Raw genomic sequence first — 20,649 nt, 5'->3', positions numbered from 1 at the left:
GGGTTGATCCCCAGTTAGGGCACATACAAGAATCAACCAATGAATGCATAAGTAAGTGGAACAACAAAAATATGTATTTGTCTTTTTCTCTCTCTGAAGTCAATAAATAACATTTTTAAAAGATTATCTTACACAGGAAAGCACAAATGATGGGGAAGGTTTGAAACTAGGGAGAATAAGTCCTCAGAACACCTAACCGACGCCACAGAGAGTCTGGCTGCACATGCTGGACAACTAGAGGGTGGAAAGACAATGGCATGAGGGTGAGGCATTTGGGTGAAGTCTGGATTCCCATGAAGTGGGGCCACCTTTGGCCTGATGTTCAGCTTTTCTATTTAGAAGATTCATGGGTCAGTGAACACAAAACAAACTACTGACTCCAATTGCACTGTTCATCTTGAAACATCATTTTAATTAATTTCCAAAAATATTTTTACCAAAAGGTATTAATAAGGCGCGTGTGTGCGTGCGTGCGTGCATGCATGCGTGTGTGTGTGTGTGTGTGTGTGTGTGTGTGTATACACTTTCCACACTGCCACCTCTCATGGAAAAGACAGAAAACCCTGCCTGGGTCTCATAGCCAGGCTTCCCTGGACCCGCTGGCAGGCAGCTACCAGTTCATCATGAGGCAGACAGCCAGCCATTGGGAACAAAAAGAGAATTCTGTTGTTTTTAATAATGGGTGAATCTACTCTCCTGCTAGCCTCCGATGTTGAAGAATACATACCAAGTTTGAGCCCAAGGATTTGATGGTGGCTTCCTCCTATCAGCTGTGCCTCTCTAAAACCAGGGCTGTTACTGCTACTGGACCCACTATCACACCCATGTCTGTAATTAAAATATTTAAATGCTCTGTACTCACTATTCCCTGAGTGCTGCTCACTCCTCTCTGCCTCACTGGGGACCCTAGACCTCCCCAAAATGCAGTAATCAACAGGCTCATGTCTGGCCCAGCAGAGAGCTTCCAGAACACCTATCACATTGGTCAATGCCACATGTCATACTAATCGCTACACATAAAAACAACTCCTCTGCTTAAGACATACCCACCCACCTCTTAACCCCCAACTGTGGATATATCTAAGCCAAACTGGAGCAGAAACCCCAGGAAAATATTTTAGATCACAAAACTGGTTCAGATAGGCAGTTCTTAGGACAAGGCCAATTTAAGAATTGTGCCCAAGAGCTATTTGCAAATTTATAGTAGTTATTTTTTTCAGTCAATTAGTTTGAGAAAGGAAATGGGAGCTAAGTAAATAAATTAGATCGTTAATTTGCATTAACTATAAATTAATTATGCTAATTCTAAGAAGTGAACATATATACACATTATGTACGTGTAATGAAGAACATCCATGAGACTCTTTTAGCAAAAGAAAGTCATCTTAACTTATTGTGTTATAGAAAAATCCATGTATATTTATTCAATAGATTTTAACAGTTTTGATATGTGTATGACAATATAGGATAAACATGAACTGTCTACTCATGTTCTAACAAATCTATTTTCATTGAAAATGGAAATCAGAATACACTGTGCATTTTTTGAGTTAATTTCATGACATTTCTTTGAGTAATGATGTATTATTCCATTCATTACTTCTAATTACATTCTGTCACCAGTGCCGGGCTGGCAGCACAGGGCCAGCCTCTTCCTGTTCCTCACAACCTGATGACTTTCATGGAAAGCAGATCACAAATGTGTCCAGAATATAATGAACCGAGTTCAGTGATTGCTAACCGTGGTAGTTTGAAATTACCTGAGGAAAGTTTCACAAAGAAAAAAGTAGAAGTGGGAAATGGTTTTCGACTGCTCACTTTTGCAATTAATACAAGAAGTATTCAAAGTGTTACTTTAATACATATATAAAATTAATCATCCTATCATTTACTAGAGTGGGAGAGAGAGCACTCCTAATATAGTCCTCTTCTTTCCAACCCTCACAGAAAATTCTATTTTGTATAGATCAGCAGATTGCAAAGGTATCTTTAACTGGTTGTAAAAGTGATTCTGTAGGTTTTGTGCAGTCCTGAGAAAATGCAGGAATCTCCTAAAAGCTCTGATTGAAAAGCCAGTTGGAGTTTCCTCCTCTAACACATAAGCATGTCCAGGCAGCCCGTCTCAGCTCATTCACAGCAGGGCCTAATGCCAGAATGCAAAAGCTACTATGGAGAAGAGGTTAAGGTCAAGAGAAAATAGTCACAACTAAGTAATGAGCAAGGAGCCAGCCAAGTGAACCAGAATGCCATCACATGCATGTCCTCCCCAGCCGCAGGCAGCAAGGAGCTAGGGAACAGTGGCTAGCAGGAGGTGGCCTAGATGAGGCCTAGAGACCAAACTGTACAAGGCTCAGACACGCTGTTTCACGGGCAGGCCACCTTTATTTGAAGGAACCAGAGAAAAGTGTATAAAGCCCACACATTTTGCTCCATCCAATTTTAAATGTTCCTTGCACACAAAGTATCTATTAATCCCTTCAGTTTCCGGTGGCAACAATCCATCATGCTGCCTATAATAACAGTAAAGAGGCCAGTCTCAGCTCCAGGAATAAAAAATAAACTTGGAAGAGTTAGAGCCTGGCAAGGCAGGCTCCCTTTTCTCTCTGGTACCCCTGATGGCTACTGCCCGCTGACCCTGAAGGCAGCCTCAGAACCCTCCTCAACACTGCGAGGTCACTATCAGCTAAAAACCTGGGGTTTGAGAGCAAATGTGTGTGCTCCCTGTGACAATTTCACAGATGACAAGGTGAGATGGATGACGGTCACACTAGGTTTGCCTTGCAGTGGGGGCTGGCAGGATCCTCTGTGGCAGGTTCTAGACACTGAAAACAAGATGTCAAGCAAGTTAGGGAATTATAGAAGCATCTAAGAGCTCCCTTTGTTCCCGCTGACCAATGCCACTACAAACTGGTTCTAGCTGACAGCAATGCCCTCTACTAACCAAAAGCAGGTGCACACTACATGGGAATCTTCCCCATAAAAAAACAGTGTAAAGAGCCCTAACTGGTTTGGCTCAGAGGATAGAGTGTCAGCCTGCAGACTGAAAGGTCCTGGGTTTGATTCTAATCAAGGGGATGTACGTTAGTTGCGGGCACATCCTCAGTAGGAGGTGTGCAGGAGGCAGCTGATCAATGGTTCTCTCTCATTGAGTTTCTAACTCTCTATCCCTCTCCCTTCCTCTCTGTAAAAAATCATATTTAAAAAAAAACCTAACAGGATAAAGAGCACTCTAACTGAGCAACCACAGCTACATACAGAATTTTGAATACAATAATCTGCCAAATAAAGGCAAGAATAAGAAGACCGCAAGACAACCCAGTTAGAGCTCAGGACAAAGGATGCCAAGATTGTCTTTGAATAGTAGAGTACTTTAACTCCAGAGTACTTTAACCTCCTAATATGCAGCAGGCATACAGAGGGTGCAAAAACAGATACAGGCTTGAGGAAATTTAAGAGCAAAAACATCTGTCTGTAGTAATAAAGATATTAAAATGTGCTTGCACTCATTTTATTTGCACAGGAAGGCTTGTAAAGAAACTCTTTTGAGAAATGAAAGATCATCAGATCACTAATAACTGCAGTTTCCTGAACAATTAAAGACATTCATGACTTACTTAGGAAATGACGGATATTTCTGATTTTTACGGAAGGATGAAAAGGGCACTTTTATCTATAGCATCTTAGAGCTTATAGTGCTTCCGTAAAAAGCACTGTTAAGTAACGAATCTATTTTTATTCTTTCTTCATTTATTTCAGGAGAAATCAACATGAAATGGTCCGGGGGGGGGGGGGGGGGGGGGGAGAGAGAAATCTAAACATCGCTTGTTTGGATAGCGGAAATTGTGTCTTAAAAGACATTTACCAGGGTTTTCTTTTTTGTCTATTGAAGTCGGACCTCAGAGCACAATTTCCATTGTTCAAAACTTTTGTTTCTAATACATCAGCAGAAATGTCCTTTAAGTTACTTAGTCCAATTCTTCACAAACACACCTTGGAAGGCTGTCCTCAATGCATCATTCTAACGTTGTTTGGCCCTGATAACATTGTGTGCCATGCTCCTGTTTGGAGAAATCTGCTTTCTAATAACTAACCCAATAACCTATTGACAAATGATTTGTATAATACAGTATGGCCAGCAAGTGAGGCTGGTCTCTGGCATTACACACCACATCCATCCCGTCCACGAATGTTGCCACATTCCCCTTGTATTAGAGCTCCTTATGCCATTCTGAAAGCAACCCCAAGATCAATACGCTCGCTGTCTGCTGAAAACTCCAGGTCATAACAAATGAATAATTTTATTTACAATAAAAACCCTGGTCCCCAAATGGATTCCGCTAATGCTCAAATTTATTTTTCATGCTCAACTCAAGATGAGAGGTAGGCACTGCACAATGCAGAGAGAGTGGGTGGAAGCTGTAACTATTCTGGTTCAAATGTGTGTAAGCCACGAACAAAAGGGCTACACTGAGGAAGGAGGGCCCCTGCAGGATTCTCAAGATGCCATTCCAGACGCTTCTGCTTTCTCACCAAGAAACTCTGGAAAGCACTTTCCAGTAACAAGAAATTAATGGATCAAAGACATTCTGACACGTTCTTCTGGAGCTGTGCGCCACGGAGGCCGGAGCTATGCAGTGGGCTTCAAACGCTGCGCTGAGCAGTGTTTGCCTTAGGCGGGGACAAGGAGGGACTGAAGTGGCTCTTTGAGCGGGAAGCAAATAGTCTTGCTTCAAAAGCAGATCCTCAGCCCCTGATCTGACAGTTCCTTTCCTCCTCTGAAAGGTATGAAAAAGTCAGGAAGCAAAGTCATGGGAAAAAAGGCTTGAGGGTGGGGAGCCCTCAAAATGTTAGCGAGGGCACAAGTTCAAAGATGACATTTATAAGTCACTTCTGAATGGCACATTCCCCAAAGGCCACCTGCATAGTCCTTTTAAAAAGAAGTCACCAAAAATACAAGATAAAAATTCCCAGTTCACATAAGGATGCCAATGGACTGTCCTTAAAATACAGACTTGTCCACTGACAGATTAACATGCAAAATACAAAAAAAAAAGGGGGGGGGGGGAATCCTTTCCCATGAGCCATTCATTCATTCGCTGCTTTTAGACTTAACTTGGTACAGTCATAGCACGGAAATATAAACAAGATTGTCACTGACAAGGCATGAAGAGAAAACAGAGGTTGGATATGATACTAAAAAGTCTGGAATAAAATGGTGACAAGCCTTGGCTCTGTGCAGGGAATACTGACAGGCAGACCCTTACTGCCCCACCCCATTATCTGAAATGATCCCGTGTGCCTGACATTTAAGGTTCACTAAACGCAGTCAGCAAGCGCTCAGGATGCCGGCATAAAGAGCTGTGTAAGTGCAGGTCCTGCTCCCTCCCCTCCCCTTCCCAGGGACTGAGGGCTCAGGGCAGAGACAAGTAGGAATGCTTTGGTTGTGACAGGCAGCAGAATGGGAAACTTGCTTGGAATGCTGCCTGGCACAGAGTAGGAGCTCAGAAATAAACTGTTGAATGAATCAACATGTGACTAAGGAATGAACCAAGCGTCGCAAAAAGGACAGAATAGATTGTTCCTACGAAGGTGGTGAAGCATCTGTCTTATATGAAAACTGCTGTTTGAAATTTAGCCCCCCTACTGTGGCTTCTGTAAATGCTTGCTTGCTTAAATAATAAGAAAATAAGACTACCCCCTGTTCCAAAGAGGCCATAAACCTTCCCCAGACCAAGTTATCAGTGCTGGCGCCAGGCCACGCCTTTGGTTGAGGTCTCAAAGCCCCAGCACATAAGGCCCTTTAAGAACTGGCAAAGGGAACTGGAAAAACCCTATTTGGGAGATAAAGACGGTAAAAACATACAAATACCGGAAACTTCCTGTGTGAATTGGCCCAGGATTTGAGAGACATTTTCCTCTGGGCCCGCATGTAATAATAATAATAAATGTAATTCCATCTCTCTAAGCATTGCTTGGTTCTTCTCTGGTTTTCTGTAACAGTGGGACAGCTATCAGAAATGAAAAGGATGGGGAGGGTCGCAGGGGAAGAGGGTGCAGGGGAAATGGTCCAGAAACACATGCTTGTTTGGCAAAGAGCTGGGAAGGGCTGGGTGAGGCTATGCAGGGTGCCAGCCCGGTATTGGAAATGGGGGGCCACTCGGCGAAGTATATTGTCCAAAATACTAGTACAAAATAGTATTGAATGGAAACTTTAATTGAAAACTAAAAGTGAACTTTTAAAAAAGATTATTTTTCCTCCAAAACTATGCTAAGGAGTTTCGACTTTATCCAAAAAAAAAAAAAAAAAAGAAAAAGAAAAAAAAAAAAAAGAAAGAAAAGAAAAGAAAAAAAAAAGGCAAGGATTGGGGGAGACTCAGTTTGTTTTTAAAAAAACATATATTTTATTGCTTTTTCACAGAGAGGAAGAGAGAGGGATAGAGAGTTAGAAACATAGATGAGAGAGAATCATCGATCAGCTGCCTCTTGCACACCCCCCACTGGGGATGTGCCCGCAATCAAGGTACGTGCCCTTGCTTGGAATCAAATCCTGGATCTTTCAGCCCGCAGGCCGATGCTCTATCCACTGAGCCAAACCGGTCCCAGCAAGAGACTCATTATTTTTAATAGTTGTTTGTAAGCAAGGGAATAAGAAAACGATATGATCAGAGACTGGCTCACAACGAGGTACAGGCTTGATTAGAGATCCAGACACAGGCTCGCTGACCCACCCAAGGGGCTAAATGAGAGCAGACAGACTAGAATACTGGGGAAAGATTAAAGCCCACTGCAGACATATAACCAATTATTTTATGAAATGTTAGTGGGCAGAGCTATCCACAGCTTCAACTCCCAAATCACAGACAAAAGAATGTCGCTTTCTGCAAGGGAATAAGTAACTTATTAAGATTCTCTCACAGTCATCACTTAACAGAGTTTACAAAGGTAAAGTGAAATGAAAAGCTACAAAATCGTCCTATAAAAAGGATTGCCTGAATGCATCCTCTCCTGGCCCCAGGACCACCTTAAGCGATGTGAGATAACCTTTCAGAGGGAACCTCTGACAAAACTATCAGGTTCTCACTGTTCTCTCCTCAGAAAGGACTGGGTCCCGCTTGCTACCTTCCAAACAAGTAGGTGTGTTATTTTAATACAATGCCCCCCATCTCCTTGGCATTTCCTCAAAGACATAGTAGCTGACCAGGACTCACTTCCACATGGCAATTCCAGTGCCCCATAGAACAAATGCTATCACCACTCTCTCCCTGCCCAGAGGCAGACATGTCAGTGTCTTGTGTTCCAAAGCATTCGGGACCAGGTCTTACACAACACACCTTCAGGGGGGGTTAAAAACAGTACGAAAAAACAAGTTTCTTACTATAAAAATGTAAGCAAAAAACTCACAAAGTTCATTCCATTATTAATCATTAAGAAGGCAGTGCAGCTCTCCAAGCCCACATTTGCTCAGTGGAAGGCATTAAAACTTCTTCATCTAAATTCACATCCCTTCCCAGGTTCCCTCCGTTTTTTGACAGAAGTCAATTAAAGCTGGCACCCAGAAAGACATGGCATTTAAACCATATTCTTTTGACACTGGAATTCCTAACATTTTTGCTTAAAAATTTCCTCAGAGGAAAGAGAAAACTGCAAACTTGCAGCACAGTCAAAAGAAAAAATAAAATGCAAAAAGCTCCTGTTATTTCAAGAGCTGCAGGTCTTTGAGAAGATCCTACTACAAAACTGGCATAGAACTTAAACATTGTTCTGTTTTATGCTACCTTTCTAAGTCACGCCACTTTTCTATTTCTTTTACATCAATAAACAAAAAAGAATGAAATTTCCTAATATGGAGTATAATTTAAGCTCTTTTAAATGAATTTAAAGAGGAGTTAAATATTATCAAGAAAAGCATACATCATTTACTGATTTATTGCTATGGTCATTAGTTTTATAAATTTACAAAATTAGTTTAGTTAAAATTTGGATTCAAGAAATTTGAAAGTCCATCATAAAATCACAAATATCTTTTGGCGCATATTTTCTTGTTTGTATTCTTTTGGATGTACCATAGCTACATGGCCAAGAAAGAATAGTCATAAAGTTCTCAAGCACTTTGAAAGTCCCACTGAAAAAAAATATAACTCACTCTGAAAAACATTTTGACATATTTATAGATTTAGAATTACTAGCAATATATTTCAAAGTAAAATCATGTCTCAGTGTGGAATATTCTTGCTATCTTAAAATATAAAATTTTATGCTTTGTTGTACTCAGCAGAGTAAATTAAGTTAGGCAGAAAGAGGAAAAAATTCTAAAGAGTCAGTACAAAAGCCATATGCACACAATCACAAGTGGTATCTTCAACATCATAAAAATCACTCTCCAAAGCATTTAACATATCCCTGCTATTCCCACTGCAAAGAATGAAGTTCCCGTGGATGTCAATAGGAAGAAAGACTACAACTGGATAGTCAGTCTTTCCAGTTCAGTTTGATCTAGAAGGGACAATGATCTAGAAGTTGGGATGTTTTCCAAGACAAAATGCTATTTCAGACCTTACCATGAAAAAAACACATTTGTAAGCATATTTACATATATGAATTTAAATAAAACTTTCAGCTTGAATGATTTCCAAGAGGTAAAAAAAAGAAAAAACAACACAAAACAATGTGTTTCAAATCTTCCCATAATCCCTTACCTTCACTTCAGGAAAGTGCCACCCAATCTCTAGTCTACTATTAAAATTCACAATTGATAACTGAAAACAGTGTCCATGATATTTATTGGGACCATTTTAGAAACACCTATTTATTTACACAGCTCCCACAGCGAAAAGGTCAGGCAAAAGCTCTCCTCGGAAGCCACAGTTGCTAAGCAACTCTTTCCAGAAGTTCTGCAAAACTGATCAGGCATATTACCGGTGCCACCAACTGAATCGAGAATAAATGGAACACCTTACCTGGTTTGTCCAAAGAGGGGGAGAAGTGGATTCCTTGTTTACCTTTCAGACAGATATTGGAGGCCAATCCTGTATTCATGTGGTGTGTTAGGTTCAGAGGCTTTTACAATTTTTCTTCTCTTAAGACAAAGGATACGTCCTGGGACCACAGGTTTCCTGTTCACGAGGGCAAAGGACAGTTCTGTCCGGAGAAACACCACAGAGGGCTTGATGAGATGTTGGCCGAATCTGAAGGACATGTTCTCTCCGTTGGAATCTGAAAGGAGAAGTGATTTAGGACCTTTATAAAACGCAATTGAGAAACACAGCATCATATGCCACTTAACAGAAAGCAAAGCAAACTCCATTTCTACAGATTCTTAGTTGAGAAGACATCATTTAAGCTTCCCCTCATTCAATGTCCACTATGATGCATTCTGGGTAAGTCCTCCTTAAAAGCTCCCCTCTCTCCAACACTTAATTGGAGAAAATGGTTTCCAGTAGAAGCTTGCACATGGACAAAACAGGGTCTTCTTAATCCCTCTACATTCAGGTTGCCACCTTCACCCAAATTTACTAGGCCAGATCCAGCAGGTGCTTTTTATTTTTACCCATCCATGTCATCAACTTTGCTCAGCTAAAATTTTTAATTGTTAAGCATTTATTCTAAATTATCTAATTCTTAAATTCTTTTCTCAATGGTTTTACCTTTAAGTTTATTTTGAGTATCCTATTTCAGTTTTTGTTTCACTTTTTTTCTCCTTCCTATTTCCACTGGCTATATCAGTTTTTCCTTTTGTATGAAATTATACATTCCACTTCTATCTCAGAAGTGGTAATTCTTATCAATATTACAATCCATACTAATGCTTAATGTCTCCATCAATATCTAAAAGATCATGTCGATGTCCTTAGCATATTATTCCCATCTTGGCTCTCTCTCACAGTTCATCTCCCAGCTTCCTCCTGTCTAATTTTTATGTGTTGAAATAATAGTATGTTATAATTTCAAAGAGTTATTGATATGCTGTGTTTTTGTAGTGTTTTTGCACACCATTAGTTAGTTACTCAAGCGATCATGTTTCCATTTATCTTATTGACAAAGGTCTACAAACATCCCCTCATACTAAGCAGCAATGGGCACAGCACTCCTTTTGAATTTTAGTTTCTTTGTGTGTTTTTTTTTTCTGTGTGTGTGTGGTTTTTTTTTTTTTTTTTGCCCCTTCCTTTTTTTTCATAGCTCATCTATGTCTTTGAATGAATATTTGTATATTTCATACAGCATTTCAAATTATTTTTAGTGGAACATTTTCTGATTATCCCCCCTATCACAATCCTAAAAGCTAAAGTTCTCATTGCTTCTTTATACAAAAATCACCAAATTTCCTACTGGTTCCTTTTTCCTGCATATAATTTCTTTCTCCTGGATTCTTTTCTGTTCTTCTATCGCCCTCTAACCCCCAGGAGATGTTCTCTAAGGGGACTTTCAGGAAGGTTCTCTCTATAGGTGAAAAACCGAGATTTTATACAGACTATCTTCATTTTATCCTCTCACTCAAATACAGTAACCAGAAATAAAATGCTAAGCTTAAATTTGCTTATTGCAAGACATGGAAACTCTCATGAGGTTAGCCTGCCAACAATTTGCTCTCTCACATCCTGGCACTGAACTTTTGCTGTTGAGAAAAGTTCAGTGACAATCAGACTCCTGTTCCCCAGAGGATGCTCTAGTTTCTATCTCAAAACTGTTAAGAGTTTTGTGGAAGGGTCTAGTGTAGGGCAATGTATTAGCTCTGAGGGCTGTAATAAGAAATTGTCACAAATTGAGTGGCTTAACAGAACAGAAATTCATTTTATCACAGTTCTGGAGGCCAGAAGACTGGAATCAAGGTAGTGGTAGGCCCAAGTGCCCGCTGACAGCCTTGAGACAGAATGCTCCCTTTTCTCTTCCTAGCTCTGGTGAGTGGCAAGAATCCTTGGCATCCCTTCGCTTACAGCTGTATCACTGCCACCTCTCCTCTGTCTCCACATGTCCAAGCTGTGTGTGTCCTCTCCCCTCATGAAGACACGGGCCATTTGATTTAGCACCGCCTCTGGTATACTAGTCAGCTCAACGAATCACATCTGCTAAGATCCCATTCTCAAGTAAGGTTAAGTTCTGAGGTTCCTTTTTTTTTTTTTTTTTTTTTTTTTTTTTTTTTTTTGGAGCGTGGCCATTATTAAATCCACTCCAGACTCTTTTCCTGAGTCCTCCTGTTTGGTGGTCCATTAACCTCTTCTGTATGAGGCCTTAATTTTCACTGTGTTCTCTCTATTCTTGGTCATATGTCTTCAAATAGTCCCCAACCTCAGTTTACCTCTCTGCCTTTCAGGGACTCTATCTAACATTTCTTTTCATTCTCCCTAACTCTTTCCCCAGTCTTCTCATTTTGTATTTCTTTGATATGGCTTTTGGGAGACAGCCTCAATCCATCTGACTGCTGATTATATTCATTCTGGCACTCACCCATCCATTCAGGTATTTCCCAGTGTTACAATTTAAGCTTAATTATTTTCCATTTCTCTCTACCCTGCCTCTCATTCCTTTCCTTCCCAGGCATCACTCCTGCCATGAGCTCATGTGATTCTATTACATCTCTTCTCATGAGGTTAGCCTGCCAACAATTTGAGATGTTGACTGCCCTCTGACCTCATCATTATTCTTTTCCTTTTGATGTGTCCACACAACTCCCAAACTACGCTTTGCTGAGAAGAAAGCTTGAGGAGGTGAAATGAGCCTCGAGTCCTGGCTCTGCCATTCCCTAAGCTTCAGCAATTCCCAGATGTCACAGGCTCAGATACCTCCTCTGAAAATACTGGGTGAGAGAGCAAGCTAAGCACAGCTATGTCTGTCTCTGACACTGGCACCCCGAAAATGGAAAGGCTATATCCTTGTCCAAACCCAAGCTTTGCAGTTTCATAATTGTGGTAAAATTCTGCCTATTTGTGCTGCGTGCAGACATGCTTTCTCCAGTTTTAATTTCAATGGCAAAGAAAAACTCCAGGAACCATAAAAAGAACAAAAGTAGGGAAAAGGAAGTGTAAGAGCCAATACTGTGTGATGAGAAGATCCCTGCATCTGCTGATCTGAAACTGTCTGCAAGGCTGTGATAAATATTAAATACTCCCCTCTCCCATGAAAATGGCAGAAAGCAATTTTATTTTAAGCAAATGGAAACTGCTGAATCCTTTCTGCCAAACAAGAAGGCTGGAGGTACCAATATTCATTTGAATTCTCAGGGGGAGAAAAATCAACTCCTGGAATCTCTGTTTCTTAATAAATATGGAGACAATGGCTTCCAGCATCCAGAGAGCCCAGTGCTGGGCTGGGAACCTCAGGCTAAGGTTTAGGCCTTTAAGCTTATTAGAGGGCTTTGGCTGAGGCAGAAATAGAAGGGCTGGGCTCCTTCTAGAGATAGTGGCTGAGGTCTACAGATACTGCTTTATAAATAAACAGAAGTATATTAACGAAAACCAGAGGCATGTTTTTAGCTAATTAATTTTTCTAGATTCATTAGTAATAAGTTATTTTAATTTGAACTAAAAACATGTGACTTCAACATATTTAATGAGCTTCCATTTTCCACCTTTTCAAATATGGAAGTTATTTCCATTATATATTCTCTCTCTATCACCTATAATTCTCATCTGCTAGTACCATGATATTATTTTTAGAACTTTGTCTTCAAAATGAGTAAATAGAAAGGAAGTAATGAAAATGTCTCTACTATACACTAGATTTGATCAGACGTTTTCTGATAGGATTAGATAGGTTACCTAACTTGTAGTGGAATAAGGTTCAATGGCCACAGAAGCAAATGCCCCCAAATGTAAAATTTCCCTGCTACTTACAACAGGAGCTGAGAATTCATTTCAGGATACGTAAGTTCTCTTCCTGGTTTGCTTTCAGATATTATCATCCAACTAATATAACTGCCATTTGCTTCCAAACTTGCTCCACCCTCAAAAAATAATCTCCAGTATTTCTTAGCAGAAAACACTTAAGAGACCCATTAGACCCAGCCCCCTCATTTTAGAGATGTCAAGTATCTAGCAAGTCAAGTGGCTTACTCAAATTCACTGAAATTCAGAGGGTCTCCTTTAGAAAATACTATTTATAGTGGATACTATCTGTGGATTTATCAAACTTGAGAATTTAAGATTTCAGGGACTCTACTCTGAGCCACATCAAATAAAAGATAACTCTGTCAATTTAGGGGATCTCTTGCTGCCAAAACCACATGACAGTATCTGATGGTCAACTGGTGCTTCAGACTATATGCCTAAGTCTATCATTTTCAGATTATTTCATCAAGTGGAAAACACAGAATATAAACTCCATTCTGAGAATGTGGAGACCCTTCAAAATTCACTGACTCGAGTTTGAGAAACTCAAGACTCTAGCAAATGCATCCAATAAGCCTTTGGATGTGAAATCCTAACCATCAGACTATCAGGTAACCTCTCCACCTTCTATAGCAAATGATTTCTTCAAGACAAGACGTTTGCATAGTTCCAAAAGCAATCCAGTAGGATGGCTATTCAAAATGTGATCTGGCCAAAACCAGTTTTGCTCAATGGATAGAGCACATGTGTCAAACACAAGGCCCGCGGGCCAAATCCAGCCCGCCAGGCCTTGCAATGTGGCCCGCACCGCGCTGTCATCACTGCACTCCGCTGTCAGTTTATGACATTGTCAGTTTATGACTGTTCAGTAAACCATTCGGCCCGCGATTTAGGCTGGATTTTAGATTTTGGCCCCTTCTCTGATTGAGTTCGACACCCCTAGGATAGAGCATCAGCTTGGGGACTGAAAGGTCCCGGGCTCGATAAAATTGTGGAGGAATTCACCTTCTCCCTAAAGTACTTTCGAATGTAATTTCTAGAAACACTGCCTGAGAGATGTTAATACCTTGGTTGCGGGCATATCCCCAGTAGGAGGTGTGCAAGAGGCAGCTGATCAATGACTCTCTCTCATCGATGTTTCTAACTCTCTATCTCTCTCCCTTCCTCGCTGTACAAAATCAATAAAATATATTTTTTTAAAAATGTGATCTGTGGATCTTTTACATCCATATCAATTGAGAGTTATCAGAAACTCAGATTCTCAGACTCCAATCCACATCTACCGCAACAATCTGTATATTAATAAGATCCCCTGTGTGTCAACATGCACATTTAAGTTTGAGAACTTAAAAAAAGGTTCAGCCCTAGTTCCAATTAAAATTATTTGCATGAGCTTTCTAAAAGAAAGATATTGAACTGTATCCTAGCCTAGCTCTAGCAGAGTCTCTGTGATGATGAGGCTGAGACCACAGCAGGGGGTCAGTCTGTGAAATAGGATAACAACTGTGCCTTTTCCTCAAGGACACAGTTTAAGTGCTTAACACGTCCTTGATAAAGCCACTTGTTGTATTATTGTTAGTATTTTTCCCTGTCAAAAAGTAATGAATCTTATTCAACAAGCAACAGTTAATGGCTAACACAAAATTAATATTGGTAAGTTGTTTTTATATAAATGGTATTTAATTATTATTTAAATAAAATAAAACAACTAGGACTATATATGTGGCATTGTACTACCCTTAAGTGACAGCTAACCTCTTCATATTAAAGGTAGAGCAATGTTGACTAAAAAGAAGCATCTTATTAAATGGAAATTACAGCATAAGCTAGTACTTTTCATTCCAAGCAATTTCTATACAAAATCTCACTTAATTCTCCTGACAAACCCACAAGGAAGGTCCTGCTTACACCAACATTTACGCATCTCTGAATACTTCTCATGCATCAGTTCCTCAATTTGAGACCCACCATGTTCAAAGGATATTGAACCTTCTAAGCTACTGATATGGACTGCTTAACATCTCTCAGGCAGTGTTTCTAGAAATTACATTCGAAAGTACTATAGGGAGAAGGTGAATTCCTCCACAACTTTATCGCATGGAGTATTCTCTGATTACCCAAATCTGTAATAAAAGCTTGTTTTCACCTAGTTATATAAGTTAGAGGGGAAATGACCTCTTGCTCTCCTGTCATGAGAATGGGCCTCTCCTGGGAAGCCAGGAAACCAGACCTGATGAAAGGATCGTTCTTTTGGTTAAAAAAATAAAAACATTGTATTATTATTATTTTTTTTTACCTTAAAGAATAAATGTTATTCCACGAGGGCTGGCGTTATAATGTTTACTTTAAAAATAACCTGCCATTATATATATTACTTTCAATAATAAAGATTTTAAATAAAATAAAAATAACCTGCTATTCTCATATTCTGACATGACTCAGCAAATGGCAGGAATCTAGACTAACCCTAAAAGCCATGACCTTCTTTGGAGTCAGCAGAAAAAAAGTCATACGGCAAATCTGAATTCCAGACACTTCCACCACATGGTAAATATGTTACTATTTCAATTCACTTCATTAAAAACTAGGGGCTCAAATGTGAACCAAAAATATACATCAGCTTGAAAAGCTGCTGGCTAATGGAGTCCAAAACTAACTTTAATAGGAAAAAAATGGCTTGATAACTAACTGAGGAAACAACATACTTTTAGCTGGCCAGCCTCTCAAACACATTTTCAGTGAAGGCTTGGAAAATGATCAAGGTGCATAAATGGATAACTGCAGACATATGTTTAGGTTTAGATGATTTATAAAACATTCCGAACCAGCAGACATATGTCCAAATTCCAAAGGAGACACTGTGGGAATATCCCAAGAGAGGAGGACAAGAAGAACAAAGAGAAAGAGAAGTCAGCCTAAGTGTCTCAGAATTCAAGCAAACAGAAGGGTACCTGTAACATTTTCATACAAAGAAAAACACAATTTTTAGTGAAGTATATTAAGTCATCAACCTAGGGTGTCACTAAAGAAACATTTCAATTGTTAACAAGTCAAAAAACAATGAAGCTCAGCTACTTTTAAACAGGAAACACAGATATCTCAAAATGTCAACTACTTTTTCAAGGTTTCACATCATCAGCCACCTCTCCTCTGTTACTGTAGTATTTTAAAATATTTATTCATTTAGCAACTCTAATATCACTCCACAGGTTCCTTCCCCTTCTCCTACAAAGATCTCAGCAATTGCCTATACTGAAATAGACTTTCCTTGATTTGGTTACGTACTCATTAAACTCTAATCACTTATTTATTCATTCAACACGTATTTATTACATACTTGCATACTTTCCATGTTCTAGTACTGTCCTAGCAGTGGATTCTCATGGGACATTCCAGATGCAGGCTAAGGAGGAGGGGCAAGCGGTAAGACCACAAAGCAGTCTACAAGCAAATATATTTCTGATTGTGATTTGAAGGAAATAGTCAAGGGTGCAAAAAGAAGCAGTGACTTGGAGGAGGTGGAAGTGTCAATGGAAAGAGAACCTAACTTTTCATCTTGGACTTGGATGATGAGGGCCCTCTACATGGGAGTGTCTGGGGCCAGAGGTTCCAGGGGGAGAAAATAGCAAGTGTCATGACAAGGACAAGCTCCGGGTCTTAGATGAAGGGAAGGGACAGGGGACAGTGGAGTCTGAGAACAAGAAGCAAGACAAAGAGGTGAGGAAGGGTTTGAAAGAGAGGTAGGGACCAGATCATGCAAAGTGTTGCTTGGTGTGTCACTCAGTGAGTGATGAGACCCTTATGATGATAAACATTCAAGCTCCAGTGTGTTGTACTGTTGTACATTAAAAATAAACTCTGGAGTTTTTTAAAAAAAAGTCCCCATGTCCCATATTCACTTATACTTTTTTTTCTAAGGTATTTTAAATGAGATATAATTCACATACCAGAAAATTCACCACTTTTAAAGTATATATACATTTAGTGTTTTTCAGTATATTTGCAAAGTTGTGCAATTATGACCACTCTGTAATTCCAAAACATTTTCATATCTAAAAAGAAACCTATTAGCAGTGACTCCTCATTTCCCCTCCCCACAGCTCCTGCAGCCATTCATCTGTTGTCTGTCTCTATGGATTTGTCCATTCTGGACATTTCGTATAAGTGGAATCATACAACATATGGCCTTTTATGACAAGTTTCTTTCGCTTAGCATGATGTTTCTAGGGTTAATCCATATTGTAGCATGCATCAGTATTTCATTAAGGTTGAATAATACCCCATTGTAAGTATATGCCATATTTTTTATCCATTCATTAATTGATGGACATTTCCCCCTACTTTTTGGGCTGTTATGAATAGTATTGCTATGAACATTCAGGTATGTTTTGTGTCGACATATGCTTTCAATTCTCTGGGAATAGAATTGCTATGTCATAGGAAATTCTATATTTAACTTTCTAAGGAACTGCCAAAATGTTTTCCTTAGCAATTCCACCGGATATTTTATTTTAACTGGTCCAGCTGAAACTTGGACATCAGGTTTTTAAATTTATGGTTTTGTTTGTTTTTAGGAGTTCCCATGGTAATTCTAATGTGCAGTAAGGGCCAAGAACCCCTGACTTCTGACTTTCATTGCCAACTCCCTGACATGTATTTACACCTACTCCATGTGTGGAACCAGAGCTCTTTCGACTTGTTACATTCTTGCCACCACACCACCCCTATTAATGACATCTGCTTTGTAGCTGATTCATCCAATTAAAGAATGAATTACAAATAAGGAAGACATAAGTATAATATATATAAATTGGTATTTTAAAATATTTTTTATTGATTTCAGAGAAGGGAGAGAGAGAAATATCAGGAGAATCATTGATTGGCTACCTCCTGCACACCCCACACTGGGAATCCAGGCCCCCCCCCCCCCCGCAGTATGTGCCTTGACTGTTAATCAAACTGTGACCTCCTGGTTCATAGGTTGATGCTCAACCACTGAGCCACACTTGCCAGGCTAAAAAATATTTATATAATGATAACATATAACCATATATTTACACTTTAATATATGTACTGATATAGCCTTATATTTATATAATTATACTAAATATATGAATATATAACCTTATACTATGCAAATATAAGTCATTTATTTTCAAAGAAGAGTGATTACATATATAAAGATATTTTAAAATTATTTGTGTTTTTAGAGGAAACATAAAGGAAATCAGGAAATCAATCATTTTTCTCTGAGAAAATAGGCTTGGAATCAATTCTATTGTCTTTTCTCTACACTTCCACTTCCTACCATGCCAGACTCTAGAGAAACTATATGAAGGGATTACTTTCAAGTCCGCCCAGGGAATGTGAATAGCCAACCTCCTTCCCCCACTGATCCAATGGAGACCTGTTCTTCCAAAAGAGCCCACTTTTAAAAAGGTATTTGCTCCTGAAGTTCTTTAGTAAAGAAAGATCTGGGAAGTGAACAGATGAGTTCTATAAGTTTACACTTCAACCTAATCTCAAGTATTAAACACTGAGTCGTATGTGCAAAAATGTTGCCATCTAAAACTTAAAATGACGTCATTTTTTAAAAGTGTCTTGCCAAGCCAACCACAGGTGAGGAAAATCTGAAGCACCAGCATTAAGGCCTAGAGCCGTGTAGAGAACCACAGTCTGTGTCTGTAGATAACCAGGGGAAGACAGAACCCCGGATAGAAAGGAAACTTCTAAACTGAAGGACAAAGGAGAATGGCATAGCTTCTCAGACTGATGTAGGCTGAGATTCACCTGACCAGTCAAAACATCCAAGCCAGGTCTTCATACAGGCTGCAACAGCAGAGAGAACTCATAGATTATGCATATAAATAACGCTTAGGGAAGAGAATCCCAGGTTGAAGAATCACCTTACTGTCATGTACTCTTCTAGAGAACCAAATGTTCTACTGCACTCCCACTATCCTACACTCTTTACACAGTAATAAAAGATGTGGGAGTCCATCTCCATGGGCCGCAGAGGTATGTGGGCACAACAGAGATGGCGCCAACATGTTGTATGGGGAACATAAATCAACCAGGGCCTTCCAGAAGCAGGAGCCACCTGTTAGTATCCCTTTCTCGGTGCACAGACCTCCCAGGTTCAGAGACACCAGATGTCTTTTACTTATATTTCTTCTTTAAGGCTTCTGGCATGTTAAAAATAAAATAAAATATAATATAATAAAATAAAATATAATAAAATAAAATAAAATAATAAAATAAAATAAATAAATAAAATAATAAAATAAAATAAATAAATAAAATAATAAAATAAAATAAAATAAAATATCAAAACAAAATTACCTAGATCGGGTCATATTTTAAACATTAACACTGAACAAATGAAAGCTCCCAACACAAATGAATGCAAGACAGTGATTACTATCTCTTATTAGCACAGTTTTTGACTAATGTGGAATTTCTAGACTCTTGTGGCAAAGCAATTCTACTCGCAGATTTTTGCTAAAATGGAATAGTAAGGCTAATTACAGTGTCAATTATAGCTACCCGTCACTCATAATCTGCAGATGGACGTACTTCTATTTTAAGTGTTCTACTATATTCAGCAATTTCTAACTGTGCTATTAAGAGGATAATTACATGACGATAAAATCTACTAACTAATCTGCTCCAGGGTACAGGCTTAGAACTGTATGACAAAGATCTTCCTTCAATCCTGCTCAACAGCATATGGAAACCCCACCTGAAGATACCAAGTTCTACCTGCAAGGCCTTGAACCCAAGGCCATCCCAGACCACCCATCCATGGCCTCTTCCAGACCCTCAGAAGGTGCTGGTTAAGTGAAATCACAAAAAGTCAACCACAGCAAACTACAGTATGTCCTCACTAGAACCCACATGGTCAGACCTTATCCCAACAGAGAGATTCTTACTCCTGGGGTCTTGAAAAAGAGGTCTCCCACCCTACAACTGTGTCTGCATATTTCGCTACCATAAAATATTAATTAAAAAAATAAAGTCAATGTAAGTCTTTACCCTTCTCTCATCATGGGTTTTGCAGCACAATGTTGTCCAGGGCTCCATCAGGGTAGCTTTGCCTGTCATTGCCTGATAAATGCCTTCCCATTTCCCTGTGCCACAAACAGGTACTTCCCCGTATCTCTTGGAGTGACAGTGACATTTTGTTCATTTCCTCATCCTCTCACCACGATAGGTTCTCGTAAGGGGATCTCCATTCCTACCCCTCTCGTTACCTCTTCACTCTAATTTGTCACCATTTGGAAATCCAGAAATCTTATTAGCTCACTCCTATGAACACTAATGAGGCTCCAGCTGCCGACTGGGGCGCATCATGGAACACTAACGAGCATGCAGACTGAGAGCCACACCTGCATCCTGTCACGTGGCTCCACTGCTCAGGCCAGGTGGGGGGTTTCTGTCTACAGGTGGGCTTCTGCGGGAGAGCTGGAGTTTGCATTCACTTTGGTCTGAGGATTCACAATGACTCAAAACAGCCTTCCTGTGTGTTCATACTCATTTACATACTAGCTATTACCTCCCTTACAATGCTACCACTGTTTCATTCTTCACTTGTATCAGGGCTGACTGGAGCTGAGAGTTCTCAAAGGGAGACTAATTGCCATTTCCTTACTGCTACTTTTGATCTCCTCCTGCTCTGGAAACAATATGAAGCTCTTATAATCTCTGGTTTGTCTGCCTGTATGGAAACCCTGCTTGACATCTCCCACAGTGTCCAGTGTGTTGCCTCACAAATGAGAGGTGCTCAGGAGCTTTAATTAACATCTGTAAAGTTTCCTGGGCACCTAGG

General features: G+C 39.6%; 1 protein-coding gene across 1 annotated transcript in view; it reads right to left on the bottom strand.

Moving 5' to 3' along the window:
* The window catches only part of FHIT (fragile histidine triad diadenosine triphosphatase), a 737,284-nt gene that overhangs the window by 702,222 nt on the left and 14,413 nt on the right, over positions 1-20,649 (bottom strand). The window contains 1 exon segment of the mRNA XM_084903158.1: positions 9,094-9,213. Coding sequence (XP_084759284.1) covers positions 9,094-9,196 — 103 coding nt within the window. The 5' untranslated portion in view covers positions 9,197-9,213.

This window comes from Pipistrellus hanaki (genome assembly GCF_964339955.1).
Source record: "Pipistrellus hanaki genome assembly, chromosome: 13".
Classification (NCBI taxonomy): Eukaryota; Metazoa; Chordata; class Mammalia; order Chiroptera; family Vespertilionidae; genus Pipistrellus; species Pipistrellus hanaki.
The sequence above is the reverse complement of the archived record's forward strand: the minus strand, read 5'-3'. Positions and strand labels throughout refer to the sequence as shown.